This window comes from Taudactylus pleione, unplaced genomic scaffold (assembly GCF_031769625.1).
Source record: "Taudactylus pleione unplaced genomic scaffold, aTauple2 ptg000609l, whole genome shotgun sequence".
Classification (NCBI taxonomy): domain Eukaryota; kingdom Metazoa; phylum Chordata; class Amphibia; order Anura; family Myobatrachidae; genus Taudactylus; species Taudactylus pleione.
The window spans coordinates 5,079,478-5,105,538 of record NW_028285011.1 but is presented as its reverse complement, the minus strand read 5'-3'; the positions used below and the strand labels follow the sequence as shown (position 1 = coordinate 5,105,538).

Below are 26,061 nucleotides of genomic sequence, written 5' to 3'. Positions count from 1 at the left end.
GGGGTAACTTAGAAGAGAGAAGATGATGGACATAATGAACATTGGGAATTATTCCTAAAACTCTAGAATGAGATATGAAAGTTAATTTTCCAGACTATGCTTTGAATCATGGAAACTCTGACTCTCACTGACCATTCTATGTCACGGTGTCCATTCTATAGCCGAAAGTAATGAAAAGTGAACTGATCGTCTGTGTGAGCTGTACTTTTTTGTTAATTATATATACATTTTTTACATTGCAGTATTTGGCGGTGTAATCTGTCGCATGTACCGCTACCCTACAACAGATGGCAACCACCTGCGGATATTGGAACAAATGGCTGAGAGCGTCCTCTCCTTGCACATACCCAGGCAGTTTGTAAAACTCCTACTTGAAGAGGATGCAGCAAGGTGAGAATAAAGGCTATGGGGCTGATTTTGAGTTGGGAGCACAAAATAGGAGTAACTTTGCATCCGAAAGAAACCATGTTGTAGTGCAAGCAGGGGTGTAGCGTAGTGCAGTGGCACCAGGAGCATTACCATGTAAATGGCGCCCACTCCTTTCCTCTGAAGTGTGCCTAGGGAGAAGGCTTGGCTAGCATGTGGTGAACATTAAAGGGAAAAAAAATGAGTAGTGACACTGTCTGACTTCAACATGTGCTTGTACAGTACTTTACACACTAATATATATCATGATGTGCGGAGTACAGGTTACACAGAGACAGCACAGCAGTGGGAGGGTGCTTTGATATTGAATATATTAATTCATGTCAGAACTGATCACTGTCCTGATATTACTCACTTATCCCAGCGCTGTATGTTATCTGGTTTCACACCCTACACTTAACCCTCACCAAGCACACCACCCATCCACTGAAGTACCCCTCATCCATCCATCAATGCAGTATACATAACCTCATACCAACTACTACACACGCCTGCCATCCCTGTGTACTCCTCACTCAAGGATAACTCCAAGACAGCGCACTTTGGGGCTAGAGGAGATATTTGTGTCATTAATAGATAATGAAATTGTGGGCAGTAAGGTTATGCGGAAGGTTCGGAAGACATGTTAAGTTTAAGAAAGCGCTGGGACGTCCAGGAAGAGATAGCAGAGAGACAGTCGAAGATAAGAGTGAGGAAAGAGGGGAAGAGGTCATGGGAGGAAAGATAGACCAGCATAAAGATGATATAGTAGGCCAAAAGAGCTGATAAGTTCACCTAAAGAAGATGTATAGGGGAGAATAGGTGTGGTCCAAGAATAGAACCTTGGGGAACACCTACCATTAGTGGAAACTGGGGGGGGAGAGGAGACATGAGATGAGACAGAAAAGGAACAGTCAAACAGTCAGAGAGGTAGGAGGACAGCCAGGGAGTGAAGGATCTGTATGAAGAGAAGGGTGGTCCACAGTGTCAAAAGCGGCAGAGAGGTCAAGGAGAATGAGCAGAGAGTAGTGGCCCTTAGATTTGGCAGCAAGGAAGTCATTGCTGACTTTTGTAAGGGCATTTTCAGTGGAGTGGAGAGATCGTAAGCCTGACTGAAATGGGCCAAGCAGGGAGTGGGAGGAAAGAAAGGCGGTTGTAGACAACATGCTCAAGGAGTTTGGAGACAAAAGGGAGGAGAGAGATGGGTCTGTAGTTGGAAAGAGTGTTAGGATCAAGGGTAGGTTTTTTTAAGAATGGGGGAGACAAGAGCATGTTTGAATGCAGAAGGGACAGTACCAGATGACAAAGAGAGATTGAGGAGGTGGGCAAGATGGGACCAGGCAAGGGGAGAAAGGTAGTGGAGGTGGCGGGAAGAGATAGGGTCAAGGGAGGAAGTGGAAGGGGGAGAATTGGATGAGAGCCATAACTTCCTCTCCAGATACAAGGGAGAAGGATGTCCGAGTCGGTAAGATGGATGGGGAGGGGTGGTCAGGGTAAGGAGGGGGCAAAGGCAAAGAGTGAGGAGGAGAGGCGAGGAGGGGGTGGGCAGAGGAGGGAGTTGAAAGTGGTGAAGAACCGGGGGATTTGAGGACTGGGAGGAGATGAGGTTTTTGAAATATGATCGTTTAGAGAAGGAAAGGGCAACACTGTAGAATGAGAGCATAGATTTGTAATGGAGGAAATCTGCCGTAGATGTGATCTTCTCCACTTTCGCTCAGCAGTTCGTCAACACTTTTGCAGATATCTGGTGCATCAAATGTCTATGGGTTCGATTCAACTGAATGCAAATTAAATAGCGCTGGGAGGGAGCTCCCAGAGCTATTCAACTCAGCTTGCTGTGAAGGATTTCTTCTCGCACCCCTCCAGGGGTGCGAGCAGAAATCCAACCGAAGTACAGGAAATATACTGTTTTCTGCCCACAGCGCCGCGGCAGTTTGGTCAGAGAATGCAGTTTCCCGCGACTAAGGCACGAGGGACTGGGGGACTGGCATTCTCCGACCTAACAGCTTGCTGAATTGAAAGCTCTGGGAACTCCCTCCCAGCGCTATTTAATTTGCGTTAAATTGAATATAGCCTTATGTGTTTAAATGTGATATCTAAATTAAATGTATATTAATTTATAATAAAAAAAAAGTGTTGTGACATTGTTTTCTGTCATATCATTATATTTATTTATACATGTTAGCGCAATTCCACTGGGGGTTTGTAGTAATTATTATGGTTTGGTGAATGCACACTCCATCACAATTGGAATGTGCAGCTGTTATAATTTTTTTATTAGGAATACTTAAATTTATTAATTAGCGCCTGGTAACGTGTGTTTTGTTAGTATTGTTAGTATAAAGGTTATATTTCGGAATCATAGAATATATTCTGTCTAGACTATTCTTGCCATTTTACAATTTTGTTTTTCTTTGTTCTGTCCTCCCATGTCTGTATATTCTGTGTTATGCTTCCTATACCCCCCAATAGCTATATGTGCATGTCCCCCTCCCCATCATAAAATACATTTCCCTGTCCACACCAGCTTACCACAAACATGCCCCATCCTCCCTGTTCACCAGCTTATTATACAAATATCCCCGTATCCACCTTCTTTTCTCAACCATGCCCCCAATATTTCTGAAATCGGCCCCTGTGCACACCAACTTCCTACAAACCTGACCTCCTGTATAACAGGTTAGTTACACTATTTCCTTACCTGATTCAGGAGCTGGAGGTCTACAGCAGTACTCAGATAGGACGAGGAGCAGTACAGCCAGCCTGCTGAGCAGTCAGTGAGTGTGCAGTGTATCATGTGACGCAGCAGTCACATGGCACAGCAGGAACCAAGAAGTCGCAGGGAGCTGTAAAAATTATTTTCAAAAAATCTGCTTCTCTCTGGCTGCCCCTTCCGTCTTCAGCTCCTCGAGCATGAACTCCACCTGCTCCACCCAAGCTGTGCCCCTGAGTACAAGAGTGCAAATATATGTTTTAATTATTTTTTTTTTAACATACAGTGTAAATATTGACTGCAAGTAGCTCGCAAATACTGGACAGCTTTATTTTTATACTGCAATTTACATATGAACTAGAGAGCGGTGAGACGGTCTTCATTCCATATGTCACATTTGTGTAGTTTATGATGTTTATATTGCTTTGGCAGAGTTTTTAACTCCAAATGTACTTTCCTATGTAAAATGTACCCGGATGGTGTTAAAGATTCCCCATTAAAAGTATGGGCCAGTCATATACGTACAACAGAAGGCACTTGGGAGTAGGGCTGCCAGGAGCATGCCTAGTCTTTACCTGTGACGCACAGCTACTTCTCTCAGCTACAGCTTACACTTACACTTTGTTTAATGCCCCCACTGAGCTTTACCCATGACATGTATGGACATTGTGTGGCAAGTGGGAGTCCTGATGGAATCCTTGTGCTGTTAGAAAAGGGTTATGTGCAGTTTTGATGTCAGAGTGCTGGACATGGGGCTCTTAAACTGTATCCAGTTGCCCATCACTGGTATAGGTGAATGCCTGGTTTCTAGCACCTCGGAGGATATGTAAAAGCCTTTGCCAAAGGATGGAGGCTTTGTGGTAACCCGCCAAACCAGGACCACCCCAAATCTTGGTTCTGCATATGGGTGTCATTCCAACCCTGTATCCCATTTAGCTAGGAATGCCCTGAACCAATCAGCTTCTTCCAGAAGTAGTACACTTTGCTCCCCTCCTTCCATAATTTTAATCCATGGACTTCCCATATAAATGGTAATAAAGACCGTGCATACCAATTAATGTGACATTTGGTTTATGGGCCCCAATTTTTTAATATTTTGTTTTCTAAATTAAAAACTGTGGCATGTAAACCTAACAAGAAGAAGGTTTTGCACACGTTTACTGTATCAGCACTATCCTGAAATGTTTACAGAGGAACTAAAGCTACTATATTACATTAACATATGTCAAAGAATTGTATTATGGTGCTGGATGATATACATGAAATAGATGAATTGTTTAAACTTACTAAATATTTCCATAGATTGGAAGGAATCTGCTTCTCTAACTAAACAAGCAATTGTGTCTGACAGCTAGGTGTCAGAAGTGCAGCATGGATATGTGATGTATGTACAATGGGTAGGGCCAGTGGTGCCACAGCAACACCCATCAGGGTTCTGCCCAGGGGCTGGCTGGCAACTTTTAGCCTGGGGGGCAAATGCATGCAGGCGGCCTTGGCAGAGGAGTAGCGTGTAGCCAAGGTGCCCGAAGAACGTGCGTGCTACAGCGCCCCTCTTCCCCTCAAGTGTTCCAGGGAGGAGGCGGGTCCATATGGGATTAATGTAAAGTAAAAATAAAGATTAGGGGCAGCCCCGTCGTGGTGCCCATATGCAGTGCTCCCCTGTGCCCCAGGAAAGGACCCCCTTATGCAGGCCTCCAGTAGTGATCCCCCCCTATGCAGTGCCCCCAGTAGTGGTACCCCTATGCAGTGCCCCTTATATAGTGCCCCCAGTAGCAGTCCACCCCCATGCAGTGCCCCCAATAGTGGTAACCCTTATGCAGTGCCCCTTAAATAGTGGCCCCAGTTGTAGTCTCCCCCTATGCAGTACCCCCAATATTGCCCTTTTTATAGAGCCTCCAGCAGTGCCCCCTCGATGCAGTGCCCCCAGTGGTAGTCCCCTCCCCCCTATGTAGTGCCCCTAGTAGTAGTCCCCTCCCCCCTATGCAGTGCCCCTAGTAGTTGTGTCCCCTCCCCTTGTAGTGCCCCTATTAGTAGTAGTGCCCCTAGTAGTAGTCCCCCCCTTGTAGTAGCAGCCCCCCCCTTGTAGTGCCCCCAGTTGTAGTCCCCCCCCCTTGAAGTGCCCCCAGTAATAATCCCCAGTAGTGGTCTCCACCTTGCAGTACCGCCAGTAGTGGTCCCCCCTTGTAATGCCCCCCCCCTGTAGTCACCTCCCCCTTGTAGTGCCCCCAGTAGTGATCTCCCCCTTGTAGTGGTCTCCCTCTTGTAGTGCCCCCAGTAGTAGTCCCTCCCTCTTGTAGTGCCCCCAGTAGTGGTTCCCCCTTTGTAGTGCCCCCAGTAGTAGTAGTCCACCCCCCCATGTAGTGCCCCCAGTAGTAGTAGTCCCCCCATTGCAGTGCCTCCAGTAGTGGTTCCCCCCTTGTAGTACCCCCAGTACTAGTAGCCCCTCCCCTTGTAGTGCCCCCAGTAGTGGTATCCCCCTTGTAGTGCCTGCCCCTCCCCCAGTAGACACACGTAATAAAAAAAAAACACTTACCTGAATCAGCGCTCCCGACTTCGCCGTCCACTCCTCCGTCTGTCCTTCCCGGGCCGGGCCGCTCTGCATTATGGGAGAGATGTCATGACATCATGACGCCTCTCCTATTGCCCACTGCCGGAGTCAGAAGATGGAGCGGCTCCTGCAATGTGCGCAGCAGCAGCTAATGAGAGTCTCACAGACTCTCATTGGCTGCTGATCAAAACAAACACACCGCTGCCGGTGGCGGCGGCTGTGTGTTTATCACTTGTGTAGCGCTGACCGGACTCCGGTCAGCGCTACACACGCGGTGTAGTCTGTGTCACAGTGACACAGACTGCCCGCAGCCCGGGGGGCACGTGGCACCCTGCCCCCCGGCCCAGCCCGCCACTGGTTCGGACCTAAAGATATGGGAAGAGTGGCAGCAGTCAGCAATGGGGGAGAGATAATATTCTACTTTATGGTAGGGCTGCAGCGGAATATTGGATTAGCGATAAACCAATATATGTTAACCTTAATGGTTTGGGGGTAAAAATAAAAATGTTGGGGTTTTAGTGGTTGTTTTAAATGGGTGTAGTATCAAATATCGACAGTGTAAAAGTTGTCAGTCAATAGGTCAACACCAGATGGTCAATGTGCAATAAGTCGACAGGGACAAAAGGACAAGAGGTACAAGAGGTCGACTGACAAAAGTTTGACAGTGCAGAAGGTCAACAGGGTTAAAAGGACGACAGGTTCAAATGGTCAACACAATTTTTTTTTTTTTTAAATGTAACCCTAGGCCTCCTGCTCGTGCCTGATTCTCCCTCTAACCGTCCCTTCCGGCAGCCTAACCCTAACCTTAAAAATGTTGAAAAAACTTAAAAAAAATGTGTACACCATTTGTGTTGACTATTTGTGTGTCCACCATTTGAATCTGTCAACCGTTTAACCCTGTTGAGCTTCTGCACCTTTTGTCAGTCTACCTTTTGTCCCTGTCGACCAATTGCATGTCGACTATCTGGTATTGACATGTTGACTGTCGACCTTTGCATTGTCGATCTTTTATCCGGATACCTGTTAAAAGAAGGTCTTGACTGATAAAGAGGAAAAATAAACCTGCATGGTTTCCAAGCTGGGCAACAGTTTGACCTTTCTGCTGAGCATATTTGCCGTTACGTATTTTCATGTCTCTGTACGGGTGAATTTCTCTAGCTGACTAAGCCAATAATTTCCTCACTGCTCATAAATGAAGCTGTGTACTGCATACGGTCCTAAGGGGAAGGGGTTGAGAAATTCATGAATACTTTATGGCAATAGAAAATACAGTGTGTTTCAGTATTAGAACATTTCAGTAACTGACTGTGGTTAATCACATCCTGTTTGTCATGCAACAGCAGTCATTTCTGAAATTCAGTTTTACACAGTACCCAGGTAATAATAAATGGTTTATGTACTAGGTGTGCCTAGATATTCTGTAACATGTGTCCTGCCATCTGATCAGTAATGCACAAAACACTTACTCCGCCTGGAGCTGCCACCCACCTGAATACAAATATGGTACACCTTAACTCTGACTAATTAGCGGGTACAACGTGGTTCAGCGGATCTGTGGATATGGATTAGGACAGAGATTTTCATATAGACAATGATAAACAAAAATACGCTAGTGTACTTATGGGGATGTTGGGGATTTGCTACCGTGACTAAGGTCCTATATTGGACCTAAACGTCGGTGATGCTTAGATGTTTGTACCTGTCTGATATTTTTATACACATGGCTTATATTGAGTGTTTTGCTCTGTAATGAACTATATGTTGAAGCAAGCGATGAGAATGCTCTACTATGCAGCTTCAGGGGGATGAAGTCAGGATACTGGTGGGCGCCTGCTGATCTACCGACACTGCAAGCCTGACATGGGTCTAAAGATAGGCGTTGAAATCCTGACTCCTATCATTAGCCCCACTACGAAATCCAGACACCCGGCATACCATACGAAGGTAAACCGGGTGTCTTAGCTTTCAGCCGCGGGGGAGGAGGGTTAGGGACCTCCGGGGGGGACTTACTGTGAGCCACTTCCCCCTTGGGAGGGTTAGAGTTAGGGTAGGTAAAGGGGGGGGTTAGGGTTAGGCACCACTAGGGGAGAGTTAGGGTTGGGCACCCCCCGGGAGGGTTAGGTTAGGGTGTGTGTGTGTGGGGAGGGGGGTTAGGATAAGGCACTAAAGGGGGAAGGTTAGGGTTAGGCACCACTAAGGGAGGAGTAGGGTAGGGGGGGCTTAGGGTACTTACCACCCCCCATTGGGATTTCCCTCCTTCTGGTGTCGGTATATGATCTGGTGGCTATTCAGCCGCCGGCATTAGATACCGATTCCGCTTCAGGAGCACCCTAGCTCTAAATCATGGTGACCCTGAGTACTGAGCTGCACTTGTGTGGATATACACATAGATAGATACCAACTTGTAATGCTACGAATTTAGTTATGTATTTTATCTTCTCAATCTGAAAGTGAAATCTTATTTATTACAGCACTGCAGTAAACTGAACTGAACACCAGAATGACACTGATAAAAGCTAATTTATGTCCTATGTGGTGTGTGGGTGTGTTTCTGTTTGCCTAATAGGTTCCATCTCTCCCTGTCATGTCTTACAGGGTGTGTGAGCTGGAAGAGCTGGGTGAGCTATCTCCATGCTGGGAGAATCTTCGCAGACAGATAGTAACTCAGTATCAGACGATCATATTAACATACCAGGAAAATATGACCAATCTCCATCAGTATAAAGGTGGGATTAGGAAACGTGGTGTCAAATTTCTCGCTTACTTCCTTTATATGTGCAAATCAGTTTATCCCTAGGGCAGTTCTTTATAAATGCAACATTTTTTACTGTTTTATAGACTTTGTAATCAAACATATTTAATGATTAATGAATACACAGGTCCAGGCCCATGTCAATAAATGGCAGAAATTGGGGCAGACAGATGAGACACAGTAACCAGGCAATAGAAGGGGACAGAAAGTGAGGCAGCATTTAGGCTGAGGACACAGGGCACTGACATAGCACTCTACAATGTCATAATAATGTATTCATTCTTTCTATGGGTTGGTGGATTGGGTACGGGATCCCGGCGGTCAGATCAGAATCCCGATGCCGGGATCCCAAAAGGGTTAGGATACCGACACCTGTCGGTAAGTGTTCTAACTCTAGCCCTACCCCTAAACCTAACCCTTCCTCCTTGCAGCCTAAACCTAGCCCTCCCCCCCCCCCCCCTCAGTCTAAATTTAACCTCCCTCTCCCCCCCAGAGCCTAAACCTAACCCCCCCCCCCCCCACAACCTAAACCTAACCCCACTACCTGCTGTCTGGATGCGGGGATTCTGAGCGTTTGCATCCAGACAGCCGGGATTTAAAATACATCCCCTTTCTATGTAGTATTTCTAGATGCTTGAGTAAACATATCAAACATCACAGAAGGGTTTCCAAATCTGATCATAGTAATGAAGCTCTTGTTTTCAGATTCTCACTATGAAATATGGGGTCTATTCATTATGTTAATTATCAGTGACCCCGATAATTAACATACTAACTCTCCGCGAGCACCGGCGCGGAGACATCACTGCTCCAGTGAAGAGACAGCTGATCCGAAAATCAGTGAGCATTAAAGCAGTGAAACTTAGCACTGCTGAGTCGACTCTGCAGTGCTAGCGCGCCTGCATGAACTAAGCCCCGGGTTCCGGTGGAAGGAGCCGGACAGGGGCCGAGGGATTTGATAGGATCCCTCTTCACAATCAGGGACTCGTGTAGGGTACTCGTGTATGGGGACAGCAGCCCACGTCGCATGTGAAAGGCATTACATTTTTGATAAATGGCCCCAAAACTTACTTTCTATAAAAGCAGGTGAAAATTAAAATTTTCACCTGCTTTTGTAGAAATTAAGTGATAATGAATAGTCCCCTATGGGAGATTATCCTATATGCCAACAGTAAATGTTTTGCCCTAGGAGATTAAAAGTTCTAGGAATACATCTCTAGCAGCCATAACCAAATTACTGACATCATGGCCTATAAAAGTCTGTGCCAAACAGTCCACGGATCCGACTATTAAGCATTTGTACCAGTGGATCACATACAGTCCAGTAAGAATAAACCATAAACAAATTCAGGCGCTAAAGATATATTTATTTTTCCTCCATAGGGGGACACAGGCTTTACGCTGGGTATAGGTTGGTGGGATGGAGTCCGGGCACCACATAGTTAATAAATGAAATTCCTCAGCCCAGGTTCCCTACCCCCCTATATCCCGCCCCCAGCCACAGGCACCTCAATTTTATGTTGGTGCCTACAGCAAGCGGCACACACCCGCTCTGCTGCTCCATCACATCAGCTCCGGCAGCCGCAGTGCTGGCGACTGGTTCAGCGTCCTCGGTCGGAGTTAAAGACACAGTAGGGAGCTGGAAGCCGCAACAGGTGCAGCAGGGAGACAGGTAAGGCGGCTCCCTGCTTTAGGGAGCCGCTTGGTCGTGGCTTTTCACCGCCGGTCAGGAAGACATCGGCGGTGCTGGCAGTGGGGACCTAAGTCCCCTTCGCATCCCCACTAGACCACCAGGGCAGCTGGGCAACGGGGCGTCGCGATGTAGAGTCATGCCAGAAGGGGTAGGTAGGCTATCCCCTTTTGCTCCTCCTACGCCCCTGGATGCTATCCCTCAAAAGAGGCATTTCATCCCAGGGTGTCGCCTCCTCTCTCCACTTTTTCAGGGATGCTGGGCAGCCATTTTCAGAGTGCTTGCTAGTGTAGTTTGTCTCAGGAGAGTGCAGGTTTCTGGTCTCCCTGTATTCCTCACCCTCAGCAGTCAGGTTATACTATACAGCTCCTTCCTCCCTTCTTGGGGCTGGTTTGTTGCGCACTTATTGCCTTTTGTTTATTGGATTGAATGTTCTGTGTGTGTGACTGTCTTGTGCACTTTGTATAGTCTCTGCATAGCTCCACTTATATTTCTATTTGTGGTGCATTAACATTAATTGCTCTACCCCTTATTGACACACTACTGTTCCTTGCTGTAGTGTGTGTGTGTGTGTGTGAACTTCCTTGACATTCTATACTATTTCTTCTAGGAGAAAAGCGCAGGTTTTCTTCACAGGTTCCGGACCCCTGTTTTACATCCTCACAGTAGGAGGCCCCTTCAGCTTCACTTGCTAGTCAAGAACCTGTTTGGGTTTCCTCGCTATAACCTTTGGTTGGTGTCCCTTCGGTATCTCCAGTATGATGCTGTCCCCTTTGCTGCCTTCTGCTATAGAGCCTCTTTGGAGTCAGTACAGAGTTTAGCGCATTTGTCAGAATCTTTCAAACAGATGCTGGACCGAACACCTAAGCATAAGCCTACTAGATCGGTCAGCTCTACACCCCTGTCTGATATTGAATCAGATTCTGAGGTTTTCTCTGATCGTGAGGAAAACATGTCTATAGCCTCTGATGTTTAGTCCTCTTCTATTCTGGAGAATTCTCAACTTCAAGTAGATGTAGTTTATTTGATTAAGGCGGTCAAATCGGTACTGCTAATCAAGGACGCTGAGCCGGCCCCTATGTCCAATGCTCCAGTATTTAAGCATCAAAAGAAGGTAGTTTCAGAGTTCCCCTCCTCTGTGTAGCTTGAGCACCTTTTGGCAGAGGCATGGTCCCAAGCTAATAGGCACTTCTAGGTTTCTAAGCGTATTACTTCCTTTTATCCTCTGCCTGCTGCAGATCGAGCTAAATGGGAGTTTCCTTGCCTGGTTTATGCGCATGTTGCCTGTCTGTTCAAAAATACCACTCTTCCAGTTCCTAATATGGCATCCCTTAAGAATCCGATGGTTAGGAAGTTGGAAACTTTTCTCGGACAACTTACTTCCCTTGGCCTGGTCTCCGGAGAGCCTCAGGGAATATATTTGGGTCACAGGTGGACTTTCTCCAGGCCCTTGTATGGGTCATCAATTGGAAAAAGTCTTCTCTAACTCCGTCTCAGGAGATGGTGTATTTGGGGGGCCTTGTGGACACCCAGGGTACAGCGGGTGTTCCTACCGTTGGACAAAGTTCGAGACTTACAAGCCAAAATGTATTTATTTCTGAGTCATCACCGAGTGTCAATACACACTTGCATGCAGATCCTGTGCTCTCTGGTCTCTACCTTTGACATGGTGGAGTATGCCTAGTTTCATTCCAAGCCTCTCCTGTTGGAGATTCTAGCCCAATGGAACAGATCCCATCTGCAGCTCAAGTCTCAGGAGGCTGTCCTCTCTTCGGGGGTGGGGGGCGGTAACCTGTCATCAGACGTTTCAGGGTCAGTGGTCGGCTCAGAAGAGCCAACTACCGATCAACTTTCTGGAGCTCCCAGCGGTCTACAGAGCTCTTTGTCTAGCTCTGCCTATCTTCCAGTGTCGTCCGGTCTAGGTACAGTACAAAAACGCGATGGCGGTCGCCTACATAAACCATAAGGGTGGCACTCGGTCGATGTGCCATGAGGGAAGTCAGTTGCATTCTCCTTTGGGTGGAGCGACATCTCCGTCCCTGCTGGCAGTCTACATTCCCGGAGTGCAAAATTAGGAAGCGGACTTCCTAAGCCGTTCATTTGGGCGAATGGACCCTACATCCAGACGTCTTTCAATTCCTGGTTCTTCGCTGGGGCCTGCCGGACATCAACGTGATGGCATCTTTTCACATTCACCAGGTTCCGAGGTACTGCTCTCACACTAGAGATCTGGAGGCCGTTCTAGTGGACACCTTGGCAGTTCAGTGGACCTTCCCGCTCTTGTACATCTTCCCTCCAATCTCTCTGATCCTGCGGGTCCTCCGCAAGTTGAAGTTGGATGGCGGCACAGTGATCCTAGTGGCTCAGATCAGCCGCAAAGGGCTTGGTACGCGGATCTTCTGGGCCTCTCCATTGACGCTCCTCTGCGTCTTCCTCTGCAGCCAGATCTTCTGTCTTAGGGCCCGTGCTTCCACCCGGATCTGGCTTTGACAGGGTGGCTCTTGAGACATACGTCCTGAGAACTAAGGGGTTTTCCAGGTCAGTCATTAGTACAATGCTCAATGCCCCTACACCCTCTTCGGCTAGGATTTACTCCCTCCCCTGCAGCAGGATAAATACAGCAGGACTCAAAGACATTTCCATAAGCAGGGTAAGGAATACTGCTGCTTATGGGACTTGGACCCAGGGGGGAGGTAGAGATAATCACTGGGAAGTGGCCACAAAAATGGCTATATACTGCCCAGTTTATGGAGACAATTGGAATTTTTGTTATATATTAATCCCCACTATATGGATTACAATACCTCTCCATATGTACTGCCCAATATATGCCAGTAGTATGAAATCTCATTTGAAAGAGACATGCTGCATGAGTTTTAAAATACTTTTGTGCTTTTTTATGCATCTTTTCTGTGGCGTCATCACTTTCTACAGAATATACTAATGTTGTAATTGTTATATGTACAGTACCAGTGAAAAGTTTGGACACACCTTCTTATTCAATGGTTTTTGTTTATTTAAATTATTTTCAACATAGTAGAATAATACTGAAGACATCAAAACTATGAAAGAACACATATGGAATTATGTTGTAAACAATAAAAATGTTAAACAAATCAAAATATGTTTTATATTTTAGATTCCTCAAAGTAGCCCCCTTTTGCTTGGATGACGGGTTTGCAAAATAATTTAAATAAACAAAAACCATTGAATGAGAAGGTGTGTCCAAACTTTTGACTGTATATTGTTATTAAATTGAGTCAATTTTAGATAATGTAATTTATGATTATTTAGTCCAGTAAAAACCTTTGCAGACTGGCTGGACCATTATGCTTTAGGTAGCACCTACCTTGTGTATCGATGCCTATTTCCCTATAGATTGTAAACTTGCAAGCAGGACCTTCCTACCTATATATCTGTTATTACCCAGCTTGATCTATTACTGTTGTTTCCAATTGTAAAACACAAGAGAATATGCTACCCTATATAATAACCGTTTCAGACATAGCAAGATTCCCAGGTTTCGCATATGTCTGAAAGGCACCAACCCGGGAACACGTTGACAAGGGTATTTCCAGGGACTTAAGGTAGATAACCCTGCTCAAGTCTGAATGGTGCAACCTGGGATTTTACTCCCGGGCTGCACGTAGAGGCCTCTGATTTGCCGTTTGAGGCTGCCTGGAGGGGCGAGACTGTCTGTAGGGGGCAGGACTGCCTGGAAAAAATGGAAAAAACACGGTCAACGCTGGATCTGGGGAGCCCTTACATCAAAAGGGGTGAAGACCAAGTACCCGATGGATTAAAAAGGTGTCTGGTCCGTGCTGCAGTGTGGAGAAGCAGCCCGTGCACATAAGCTACAGAGACACTGCCTGTTGTGAGGTCTGGTGGCTGGAGAATGGGTGTGTGATTGCGTCGAGTGTGTATAAGTTTGTGTGTATAAACATGACATGAGATCAGCCTGTCATGACCTGGAATGCCAGGGCAGACAGACTTATGTCTGAATGGGGTCGATCCGGGAATCTACCGGGTCTCGGTTTTGTAGTGTAAAAGGGGGTCTCGAGGAAAAAGCCGGGTTTTTGCTGAGGTGAAAAAGCCGAGTCTGAGCAGGGAAATTCCCGGGTCGTATGTCTGAAAGTGGTATAAAAAACTGTTAATAATAAAAAAAATAATAGTGTAGAGCTCCTCCGCTACATACATGAGCACACATTTGCATATCACCTGCTGCCAATCCAGGTAGCGCTTTATAAAATTACAACATGCAGATAAGGGTGCATAAAAGAACAGGATATATAATAATCATAATCACCGGTAATCAATGTTCTTAGAATGTAAACTCTTTAGAGTGAATTGCAATTATGCCCTTAACATCCAGTCATTTTGTAACATGTTATTCCACATTGTGTTATTAAATGAATGTCTTGTTTTTTTTCTAGGTGTTTCTTTTAAAGCCAGCAGCCTAAAGGGCGATAAGAAATTAGAATTTGTACCTACCAATTTACACATTCAAAGAATGAGGGTACAAGATGAGTCTACATCAGGTATCCTGTTCATGTTTTTTGTGTTTTAGGAAGATTACATATACTAATCATTTCCTCTTTATACAAACTCTGCAGTAAATAAATAGCTAAGGTTAAATGTGCAATTATATATATATATAAGCCAATGTTCTATATAGCAGCCAAGTTCTATATAACAGCCACTGTTCTATATGGGATGTAGGGCCTGATTCAGAGCCGGACGCTCTGACCAGAGCGCTCGCTCTGAATCAGGGCCCTCCTACCTCAATTTGGAGCGGCCTCTTGGACGCTCGCATAGCTGTGGGTTACCACCCACAGCTATAGCGAGCGTCCATGATGATGGTCGCGATGGTCAAGACCATCGCGACCATCGGGCTTGCGACGAGACCCTGCGGGGTAGGGTCTCGCCGCCGCAAGCCCTGGAGTGATTTTGGCTCTTATCAGAGCCAAAATCACTCCCACTGACATCACTAGTGATGTCAGTGGGGCCGGGCCCAGACGGTAGGCGTTCCCATGGGAACGCCTCCGTCTGGCAGGCACGCCCACCAAAGGGGGCGTGCTGTCACTCACCATCGACAGCACGCCCCCTTTGGTGCGAGACCCCGAGCGACGGATTCCCCGTCGCTCGCCGGGTCTCGCGCATGCGCACGACGGAGCTCCCTCCGTCGTTTTGCGCATGCGCACTTCGGCACCATCGACTCGCTTGCGAGCGTACAGCGCTCGCGAGCGGGTCAGAATCAGGCCCGTAGTGCGGATGCCGGCTGTCGAAAGCCCGACCTGGGACTAAAGATAGGCGACGCCTATCCCGACGCCTATCTGAATACCAATGCTGGAATCTCGACAGCCAACATCACAATCAAAGGTTCACTGGGGCGTCTTAGCTGTTAGCCGCAGGGGATGGGGGGGAGGGGGATTGGTTTAGACACCACAGCTGGTTTAGGGTTAGGCACCACTGAGGGGTGGAGTGGGGGGTTAGCAGTGGCGTAACTAGGGCAGGGCGAGCGGGGTGCTTGCCCTGGGCGCCGTGGGACCGGCGGCGCGGGGGGGGGCACCGCCGGCCACGGTCCGGCCCGCCCTAGTTAGCCAGTGTAGCGCCAACCATAGTGAGTGCGGTCAGCGCTACACATTTACACAGGACCGGCGCTAGGCTTCCAGCGCCGGTCCTGTGCTGCACATCTGAGCCCGTTCACTCCCCCTGAGCGCTTGCCCAATAGCGCCAGGAGGCGGGCTCAGGCTGTGCATAACACACGCATCGCCGCCAGCGCTGGCGGCGATGCGTGTGTTAAACAGCAACCAATGAGAGTCAGATAGACTCTTATTGACATTGACTGCTGCAGCACCCACTGCAAGAGCCGGACTTCCGTCCGGCTCCTGCAGTGGGTAATGGGACAGACGTCATTATGCTGAACGCGCCAGCCCGGGAGGACTGGCGGGCGGCGGCGGGAGCGGCGTTGCGGACTGGAGGAGCAGCAGCAGCGTGGATTCAGGTAAGTACGTTTTTATATATATATTTTTAAAAACCTGTCAGCACTACTGGGGGCACAACGGGGGTGGCTACCACTGGGGGGACCTCTACTGGGGTGGGGGCACAACGGGGGGGTGGCTACTACTGGGGCACCATTATTAGGAGGACCTCTACTGGGGGGGGGCTATTACTGGGGGCACCATTATTGGGAGGACCTCTATTGGGGGGGCTATTACTGGGGGCACCATTATTAGGAGGACCTCTACTGGGGGGGGGGCTATTACAGGGGGCACTTAATCGGCAGGGGGAACTTCAACTGGGGACCACTACTTGGGTGGGGAACTACTACTGGGGGCATTATAAAAGGGCCTACTACTAGGGGCACTGCACTGGGGGGACCACAACTGGGGGAAATAACAGGAAGGACCACTACAGGGACCACTGGATAGGGGGGGTCACTACTAGGAGCCTGCATCAGGGGGACCACTACTGGGGGCACTGCATGGGAGGGGGGGACTACTGCTGGGGGCACTATATAAGGGGCTTACTGCTAGGGGCACTGCGGGGACCACTACAGGGGGCACTAGATAGAGGGGATCACTACTGGGTGCCTGCATAAGGGGGACCACTACTGGGAAACCTGCATTGGGGGGACTACTGCTGGGGGCACTATATAAAGGGCACTGCATAGGGGGGGGACTACTACTGGGGGCACTATATAAAGGGCACTGCATAAGGGGATACCACTACTGGGTGCACTGCATTGTGGGGACTGCTACTGGGGGCACTGCATAAGGGTGAACACCACATAGGGCACTGCATTTGGGGGGACCTCTACTGGGGGCACTGAGTAAGGGGAACTAATTGGGGGCTGTATAAGGGGGACCACTACTGGGGATACTGTATAAGGGGCACTACTATGGGCCTGCTTAAGAGGGACCACAACTGCATACTGGGGGTACTGTATAAGGGGTACTACTGGGGTTAAGGTGCATATGGATAGGAATGTTCAGCATGAAAATAAAGGGGTGTGTCATGTTGACACGCCCCATTTTTAAGTGACCACGACCATTTTTTCCCCCGCGCGCACATATCGGAGTGTTGGGGGGGGTGCTCCCTTTTCAAATTTGCCCTGGGCTCCAAATACCCTAGTTACGCCACTGGGGGTTAGGGTTAGACACTAAGTTGGGATGGTTAGGTTTAGGCACCATGGGGGGGAGGATTAGGTTTAGGGGCAGAAGGGGGAGGGTTAGTATACTAATGGGATACCGAGCATCGGGATGCCGGTGTCAGCATTTTGACAGTAGGCACCCCGACTGCCGGTATTTCATACCCAACCCGTTCTATATAACAGCAGAGTTAAATAGTTAATTCATTACTTTTCAGATTAAATATTAAAATGAATATACGGTAAGTATAAATGACAGCCAGTACAATGTGTACATGTGAATAGAACGTTATTGTTTTCATAAGCTGGGGAAAATCTTGTACACTGTTTGTTCATCAGGCTCCTTGTGAACTAAACTGTCCTTTTATTTCCAGTGTACTTAGACACGTGCCAGGCTTTGGCTATTGGTACTGTATAGTAATACTTGCAGTATGAATATGATTTTTAACTTCTTATTGTCCCAACAGATCAAAACTATGATATAGTGACCATAGGAGCACCAGCCGCCCATTGTCAAGGTTTTAAATCTGGGGGTTTGCGTAAAATGTTACACAAGTTTGAAGATGCAAAGAAAAAGTAAGTTTCTCATTTATCCCTTTTCAATAAACTGCTGATATCTTTATTGTACTCCCTTTATGGCACCTGATGATGCCAAAGCAGATTGAGGGGGATTACAGATGTGTGATTGCAAACAATGCTGCAGTATTGCATCTTTCTAGCAGGTGATGTTGCATCGTTTATTCCTGTATAATCTATTTACGTTTCTTATGACTATGGATATATGCAAAATATTATAGAGCTGAACATACATATTTTACATATTTGCCACCTTTCCATAATTTCCAAGGACAGTCCGGGGTATAAAATATCTTCTTCCTGGAAATCTCCCTAATTTATAGTATTGACTAAATGAACAGTGCAATGTGAATATCTGTGTCTCTGAGGATCTAATAACCAGAATTTATCAATTATTCTCAGTCAGGACTCAAATTAAGTGTAGGAGTCTGGTCCCAGGGGCAGAACTATGGGAGACAATGGAGGCGCCTGCCTCCGGGCGCCAGCACTGAAGGGGCACCTCCTCCATTGCCCACAATATATTGACCCCACTTAGGGCTGTAACTATGTACCCGGAGTGTGCCGTCATGGCCACCCAATACACGGCACCCCTTCCCAGCACCTGAGAGCCACCATACACTAGTGGAGAGCTCCATGTCAGACCATCAGCGGCCGCCTTAGTATCTATAGCCTGTACCTACTCATTGGTGTCGCTGATCCTCAGATTATGTCAGTGTGACACGTCCGACATTACAATGTCAGCGGCTGTGACGGGGGCACCAAATAATAACTTGCCTCCGAGCGTCTGGGATGAACTTACGCCACTGTCTGGTCCTCAGGTTGAAGGACAACTAAACCTCAAAGTTGAAATTTTGAAATATAAAACGGGAAGATTAAGTGTATATTCAGAGGCAGGAAGATATAGTATATATATTCAGAGGCAGGAGGATAAAATGTATATTCAGAAGCAGGAAGATAAAGTGTATTTCTTCTTCTTCCACTAGGGGGCACAGGGATCACTCTGGGTATAGCCTGGAGAGGGAGAGTCTGGGCACCAAATAGTTATTGATTTTCTTCCCAGCAGCCCCCAGGCTCCCTCTGTACTATACCCTGCCCCCAGCGTGTCCCTCGCTTTTGCTTGGGCAGCTAAGGCTAGGAGCTGTTGGGCAGATGCCTGACAGGACGGTCTCAGTTCAGGGACAGAGTATTGTCCCTTTTGGTGCAGTCGGGCTACTACTTAGTTAATTAAGAGGTCATTGACATATTAACCTCTTAAGTGCGGACATCTGCCGTGGTGGCCAGGTCAGTCCTCTGGCTACATTCCTGGCATGCTGTCATGGACTTTAAGTACTTGGAGGCTCTTCTGTGTTTAGAGAAAGTCCTCATGGTCCAGGGTCGGACAGTCTCTAAGTAGTGCCTAGATTTTTTGTCTGCCTTCTGTACCAGGCCATCTACCTTCTAGATTAAGGTGTTCCATCTCTATGGGCCCTGGGCCTTGATGTAGGTGACATTAGTCCGCCATACAGCTAGCAAGGTCTGATCCCCAGGTTGGGGTAGACTTTCACTTGGGGAATCGCAGTGTGGAGTCAGAATGACCAAGTGGTCTAGGGCGCAGTCTTCTCTGGAGACGTGGGTTCAGATCCCACTTCTGACACAGGGGTAGTGTTCCCGTCTTGGGACCAGCACAGTCCAGGTTCGAGTCCCATAAAGGATTCATATATCCCTTAGCAGGTCTCCCAAGCACTCCCAGGAGCAGCACTCTGGGAGACTCTGTTCGCTCCCTTCTGACCTCCACGGTTATTGTCCAGGTCCTTGTCTTTGAAATTGCAAGTTACTTTACCAGTCTCTTACTGGTCAGATTCTGGACTGCTTGTTCCAACCCATCCTCATTCTCTGGGTGCTAGCAAAAACTCCATGATTCTCAGGTTCCGCATGGGGTCGCTCCGCTCCATCATGTTCTCTTACTAGAGGTTTACAAAACATCCTATCACATATAGGAGGCCTATTTACATATTGCTATCCGAATGAGTCACCAGCACTTCTTCCGGTATGTTGTGCAATACAATCACTTCCAGTTCTGGTATCACCTTTATGGTAGGTCCTCAGCCCCTCATGGTTTTCACGAGGATCAGGACAGTCTTGGCAGCTCCTCTAGACCTGCTCATCAGGGCTCAGTCACTGGATATCCATCTGTCGCAAGGTAGATCTTCGGCGGTCCCACAGATGGATAATTATTTGGAAGCCTTTTCCCTTGGTAGAGAGCTTTGCTGCATTCCAATGTTACCTGCCATTAGACTTCCGGTCTTCCGGTTACCGTTCTCTCCTTTCTGGCATCTCTAATTAGTATACTTACACTCTTGCAGGCAGATCTTGGGCTCTCTATCCCTTTGACAGGGTGGAGTTACAGCAGTTTGCTTTGTTTCACTCCCTGTCGCTTCACGTAACATAGATTATTATTATAAGCTAAAGGGGACCCATTTTGCTATGGGCCGCTCCCGTAGGGACCCAGAACAGGTGTCATTCTCACCACCAATCCACATCTTCATGGGTAGAGGGCAGTAACCTGTCATTAGCCATTTAGGATCGATGGATGACTCAGGGGAGCCTGTCATCAATCTCCATTCTGCTGTTCTGGTTGGTTTTCAGAGCTCGCTGTCTGGTTCTACTTCTCCTCAAGCTTCATCCGATACTAGTCTTGCCTGACAGCGTGATATCTGTTGCCCACATAAGCCATCAGGGTGGCGCTCTCAGTTGTGGTTCCATTAAGATTGTCAGCCGCTCCCCCAGTTGGGCTGAACATCATCTTTTGGCTCTTTCGGTGGCCTTCCTTCCTACAGTTCTCCTGGAACAGAGGACTCCTAGGCTGCCAGGTCGTTCACTCAGGTGAGTGGGCTCTACATTCTGATGCTTTTCTGTGCCTTGTGATCGCTGAGGCCTGATGGACATTGAGATCATGGTGTCTCGAATAACCACAAATTACCGAGATACTGTTCTGGCTCCAGAGTTCCCGAAACTCTCCTATTGGTAGCTCCAGCAGTACAGTGGAAGTTTCCACTCTTATTTATAGTTCCTCCACTGTTCACTGATCACAGTTGGAAGGGAGCACGGTAATCCTCGTGGCTTAGCTTGGCCACGGCAGCTGTAGTATGCAACACTCTCTGCCTCTCAGTCGGCGCCTAATGCATCTTCCTCTAAGGTCGGTTTTTGGTCTCCAAGCCCGTACTTCTATGAGATTCTAGCCCGCCTCGCTTTGCTGAAGTGGCTCTTGTCACCCATCATACAAGCTAGGAGGGTTTTTTCCAGAGGGATCTGTTGTACCTTATTACATGCAGAGTGACCCACTTCTGTCTGAATTTGTTACCGAATTAGAAGACCTCTTGGGGAGTTTGGTTAGAGGCTTCTTCCTCAGATCATTTCAGCTATTTTGAATACTCTCTTGTCTACGAATTATACAGGTTTCAGATCTGTCGATTCTCTTATTTCCGGGCGTCCTCTGTGTACTATCACCATTTGTTCTGACCAGGTGGCTCCTTTGAACCTTTCCTTGGTTCTTATGATTTGTCGGTAAGCTCCCTTAGGAGTCCTGGATTCCTTGTTTACGGTGCACATTGCTCATTTATTGGTTGACCGGGACAACTGTCTTACTACTTGCCATTGCTTGGCACGGTGGGTGTTTGAGCGCTTTGTCTTGTCGCTCCTCCTCTCTGATCTTATCCTTAGATCCGGCCATTCTCCTCATGGGTAAACACATCTAAGAATGTAGGCCCTGGTAATTTTTCCATGAACAGACCAGGAGATCAGTTTCTCTGTGGTCCTGTATGATTTTCACAAGCGGGGCTGGCCAGTTTGTGAACAGATTATCCTGGTGGCCCTGCTTGCTATCCGCCACACTCTGTGGCGGATCTCCTGCTACTGCTGTGATGACTGCTCAATCCTTTTCTTCAACTCCATAGGGGGGGCACAGGGTGCACACCCTGACACATCTGGCTTGTGGTGTTTATTTCCTCTGATGCCGGTTCTTGGCACACCTTTCCCTGACGTGTTCTATGTATGTGCCGGTCTTTCTTCTTCTCCTCGCTCTTGCCATTGGCTTGCTAACTTAAACTGGCTGGTCAAAGACTGGGGACGGGGTATAGTGCAGAGGGAGCCTGTGGCTGCTGGGAAGAAAATCAGTAACTATTTAGTGCCCAGACTCTCCCTCTCCAGGCTATACCCCGAGTAAGCCCTGTGTCCCCTATGGAGTCGAAGAAAAGGATTTAACCAGGTAAGACCATAAATCCTCCTATTCAGAGGCAGGAAGATAACGTGTATATTCAGTGTTACCCAAGTTTCCCCTTAAGTTCTGTTACATAAGTCAAGTATTACCTCCCATTACAGGCAGTCTTTCCCACATCTTTTTTTTTTTTTAATTCAATATTCTGTAAAAAAAAAAAAAATCCATATCAAAACAGTAAGAGAAGTACTATTATCTCAGACACTATATAGAATACATACGCATTGCACATCATAGGTGATAACCGTACACTCTTTACAGTTACATACCTAAACACAGAAACAGTTCAAGGCAAAACAAAAACACAAAAAATATATATATATAAAATAATATTTTTACTCATCTCCCCCCTCCCCCCCTACCAAAGCCAAACAAACTACAAAATGGACACAGTAGATGAATACATTTGTAAAATATTTAAAATTAATCCACTTAAACCTGATTTTATTAAACTTGGATTCTCTGACCAAATATGCATACTTCTAATGGGCCAGGGTGGTATTTACGACCGATATCCATTGTTTAAACACTAGACCTTCCTGGGCCGTCCACTTATGGGCTATACATACTTTAGCTAAGCTGCATAGATTCACAATATATTGTTTATTGTGTCTATCCAGCCCATTTTCATCAACTGTGCCCAGTAAACACACATTTGCTGATAAAACAGCCCGCGGAACTCCAATATCTGATATAGCCCCTAATACTTGAGTCCAGAAATGTAGACTCTGTGGACAATCCCATACCAAATGAAAGAAAGTACAGTCATCTGCCCCACATTTAGGGCACTAATGGTGGGTACACACTACACGATATGCTCCCTGAGCGATATTGTGTAGTGTTGTCCCCGGCAGGCTGTGCTCAATATCGTTCATGACATTGAGCACAGTCGCTGAACGATATCATTAACGATATCGTTCAGCGCCGGGCTCTCTCCCCCATTCCCTGACATGCAGCAACCTGACGAGATCGTCAGGTTGGCCTGCATGTCAGCCCGATGAACGATAATGACGAACGACCCGCGCGAACATGCGTCGTCGTTATCGTTCATCTTTTTGGGGTTAAAAATGGACGATAAAGTGGACGACTGAACGATAACGATATCATTATCGTTCAGTTGTCCACTTTATCGCCCAGTGTGTACGCACCTTTAGTTTGTCCTATTGCCAAATTTATGTAAACGTATTGGAGTAATATATACCCTAGAAACCGTTGATACCTGTGAGCATTTAAATGCCATTTTCCATTCATCCTCGCATAGGGCCCCCAAATCATTCTCCCATTTAGTTCTAAGATCCGATAAGCATCCAGCAAAAAATAATAAAATTTGGATAAAGATCTACATGCGTCATTATACACTTTTTTAAAAAGGAGTCAATAATATCTGGGGTCCCCCTGAAAACTGAGCAGACAAGGCATGCCTTAACTGAAGAGATCTAAAAAAACAGAGGGAATGCTGAACTGTCGTTGTAACTGGGAGAATGATTTCAAAACCCCTGAAGAGTATAGTTGACCCACTGAGACCACTCCCCAATCACTCCAAACTTCACGGTGTGAAATTCCCTCTAATTCGGGCAACATCTTGGAGTGCCAAAGAGGTGTATCTGGATCTAAGCCCCCTTCACTCAACAGCTTACTAGAGTTTTCCCAAACTCGAGTTGCCTGGGCAATAAAAGGAATGGTATTACAAAACACCTTGCCACTCAACAACATCTGTAATGGTGTGTGAGAAATTCCTAGTTGTGCAAACATTAGTTTAGGCAGTGTTAACGGATCCAGATCTCTAATCCACCACCATAGGTATGCCAACTGGGCGGCATAATAATATAATCGAAATGGGGTAGCACAAGTCCACCCCGTTTTGTCTTCCTTGTCAGTATGTTAAGCTTTATTCGGGCCCACTTTTCAGCCCAAATTGGAGATTAAACCAAATTCTCTATCTGTCTAAAGATTGCTATTGGGAGATATAGGAGAATTACAGAAAACATACAATAGTATAGGGAGTATCACCATCTTGATTAAATAAACTCGACCCGTCACAGATAAGGGTAGTTTTATCCAGCTTCTCGCCTTTGTTTTTAAATATTCCAATTGGGGTTTAACGTTCAACTGAATATAATCTTGAGATGTATTTGACTCCCATATACCAAAATATTTAAAGTTGTCTACCCACTGTACTGGGAAGGTAACTAAGGGATTACCCGGATATGATACAAGATATGGTCCAGTTTATAGATAGGCCTGAAAAGCTACCATATTGATTAATAAGATCAAGGACTATGGCCATAGAAAACTGATTATCCTTAATAAACAGCAATAAATCATCTGCATATAATGCCAAATTATCTGTCTTTGAGCCCAGATCTAGTCCCTGTATACCTTGTTGCGATCGTAATAAGCAAGCTAAGGGCTCGATTGCAATTGGAAAAAAACCTTGTCTCCTTCCATGTACCACGGGAAAGGAAGGGGATCTAAAACCGTTCATGGATACTTGGGCTTTTGGAGCACAATATAAAAGCTGCACCCATTTTATAAATATGGGTCCGATAAAAAAAAATCTTTTCATAGTCTCCCATAAAAAGGCCACTTAACTGAATCAAATTCCTTATTAGCATCTAAAGAAACAATTGCTGATAATAATTCTTCATGGGAGACCTGAAGATGAGTAAATAAACGTCTAAGATTAATGGCTGTGGATTTACCAGGCATAAACCCAGTTTGATCCGGGTGGATTATATCTAATATTACCTGGTTAATCCTAGTTGCTAATATTTTAGCCAGAATCTTTCCGTCTGTTGCCAATAAGGAAATGGGGCGGTATGATTCAGGCAGTTTCTGATCCGTTCCTGGTTTTGGGAATACAATTATAAGAGATTCCGACATAGACTGTGGAAGAACACCATGATCAAATATAAGATTATAAAGATTCAATAATCGAGGTATATAGAATCTGGAGTATTTCTTTATAATAATCAAACGGGATTCCATCCAATCCCACATCTTATTGCTGGATACATTTTCTCATTAACATTCATTTCTAATTTATGTTAAGCACATATGGTTGTGAAAATTAAAATCACTGAAGCAAATGAGACCGTACATATTGTCATTGCATTGCACTGCTGTGCGTTCTTTTCAGATGAAACCTGCAATCTATCAGAACACATACACAATGATACGCGATTACTTTTGCCCTCTCACATGCATTTGGCTGTAAAAAGATAACCATATCCTAGTTTGTCACAGACGCATGTTAAAACACAGATTGAACTCATTTGTAAATACATCTAAATGCATACATATTACTGTATATAACATTTTGATATAACCACAATTCAGTTTTATATATGTACATAGATTTAGGGGGAGTATCGTAGTGGGCTCTAGCACAGACAGAAAGCTGCAACGCCAGTAATTGGAACTGTCGGGATATCACTGTCCCTGACTCTGTATGAATTACCTGGGCATTTCTGAAAGGTTAATCTGCCACCTGTCAGTTACTGTGCCTATCCAGTTAGAGAAGCACCTTCCTCCTAACGTGGCAGCCTGCCACAGAGTAGTGACATAGAATGATGGGCATTATTATGGAAGTATCTTGTCTGTTTATGATGATGTGTGTTGGTTTGTTCTGAGACCTTATAAGACTGATGAATTACGGGAGGATTATTTTATGCATTTGTAGACGTACAGCTTCACATCATTTCCTCTACCGGTTGTCCTAAAACATCATTTTATTTTCATAGCTACAGCTTAGTAGCCTACATTAGAATGGAATTTGGTACACTGTGACAATAATTTATTATTATTATTATTATTATTATCCTTTATTGCAGATTAGTGAGAGCAAATATTTAACTGTCTACTATGGTTTACAGCACATTTGACAAACCATTTGGAACATCAAAATGTTAAAAATACATATAAACTGATTTATTTTTGCTATTAAATAACCTATCCTTAAAATAATGAAAAGGA

At 46.2% G+C, this 26,061-nt stretch overlaps 1 protein-coding gene across 5 annotated transcripts in view; it reads left to right on the top strand.

Annotated features, from left to right (window-relative positions):
- Positions 1-26,061, top strand: part of INPP4A (inositol polyphosphate-4-phosphatase type I A) — a 165,034-nt gene that overhangs the window by 90,054 nt on the left and 48,919 nt on the right. For all 5 annotated transcript variants that reach the window (XM_088454106.1, XM_088454103.1, XM_088454107.1 and 2 more), the window contains exons 10-13: positions 243-390; positions 8,262-8,392; positions 14,542-14,646; positions 17,726-17,834. In XM_088454106.1, the coding sequence (XP_088310232.1) occupies positions 243-390; positions 8,262-8,392; positions 14,542-14,646; positions 17,726-17,834 (493 nt within the window). The remainder of the gene's footprint in view (positions 1-242; positions 391-8,261; positions 8,393-14,541; positions 14,647-17,725; positions 17,835-26,061) is intronic.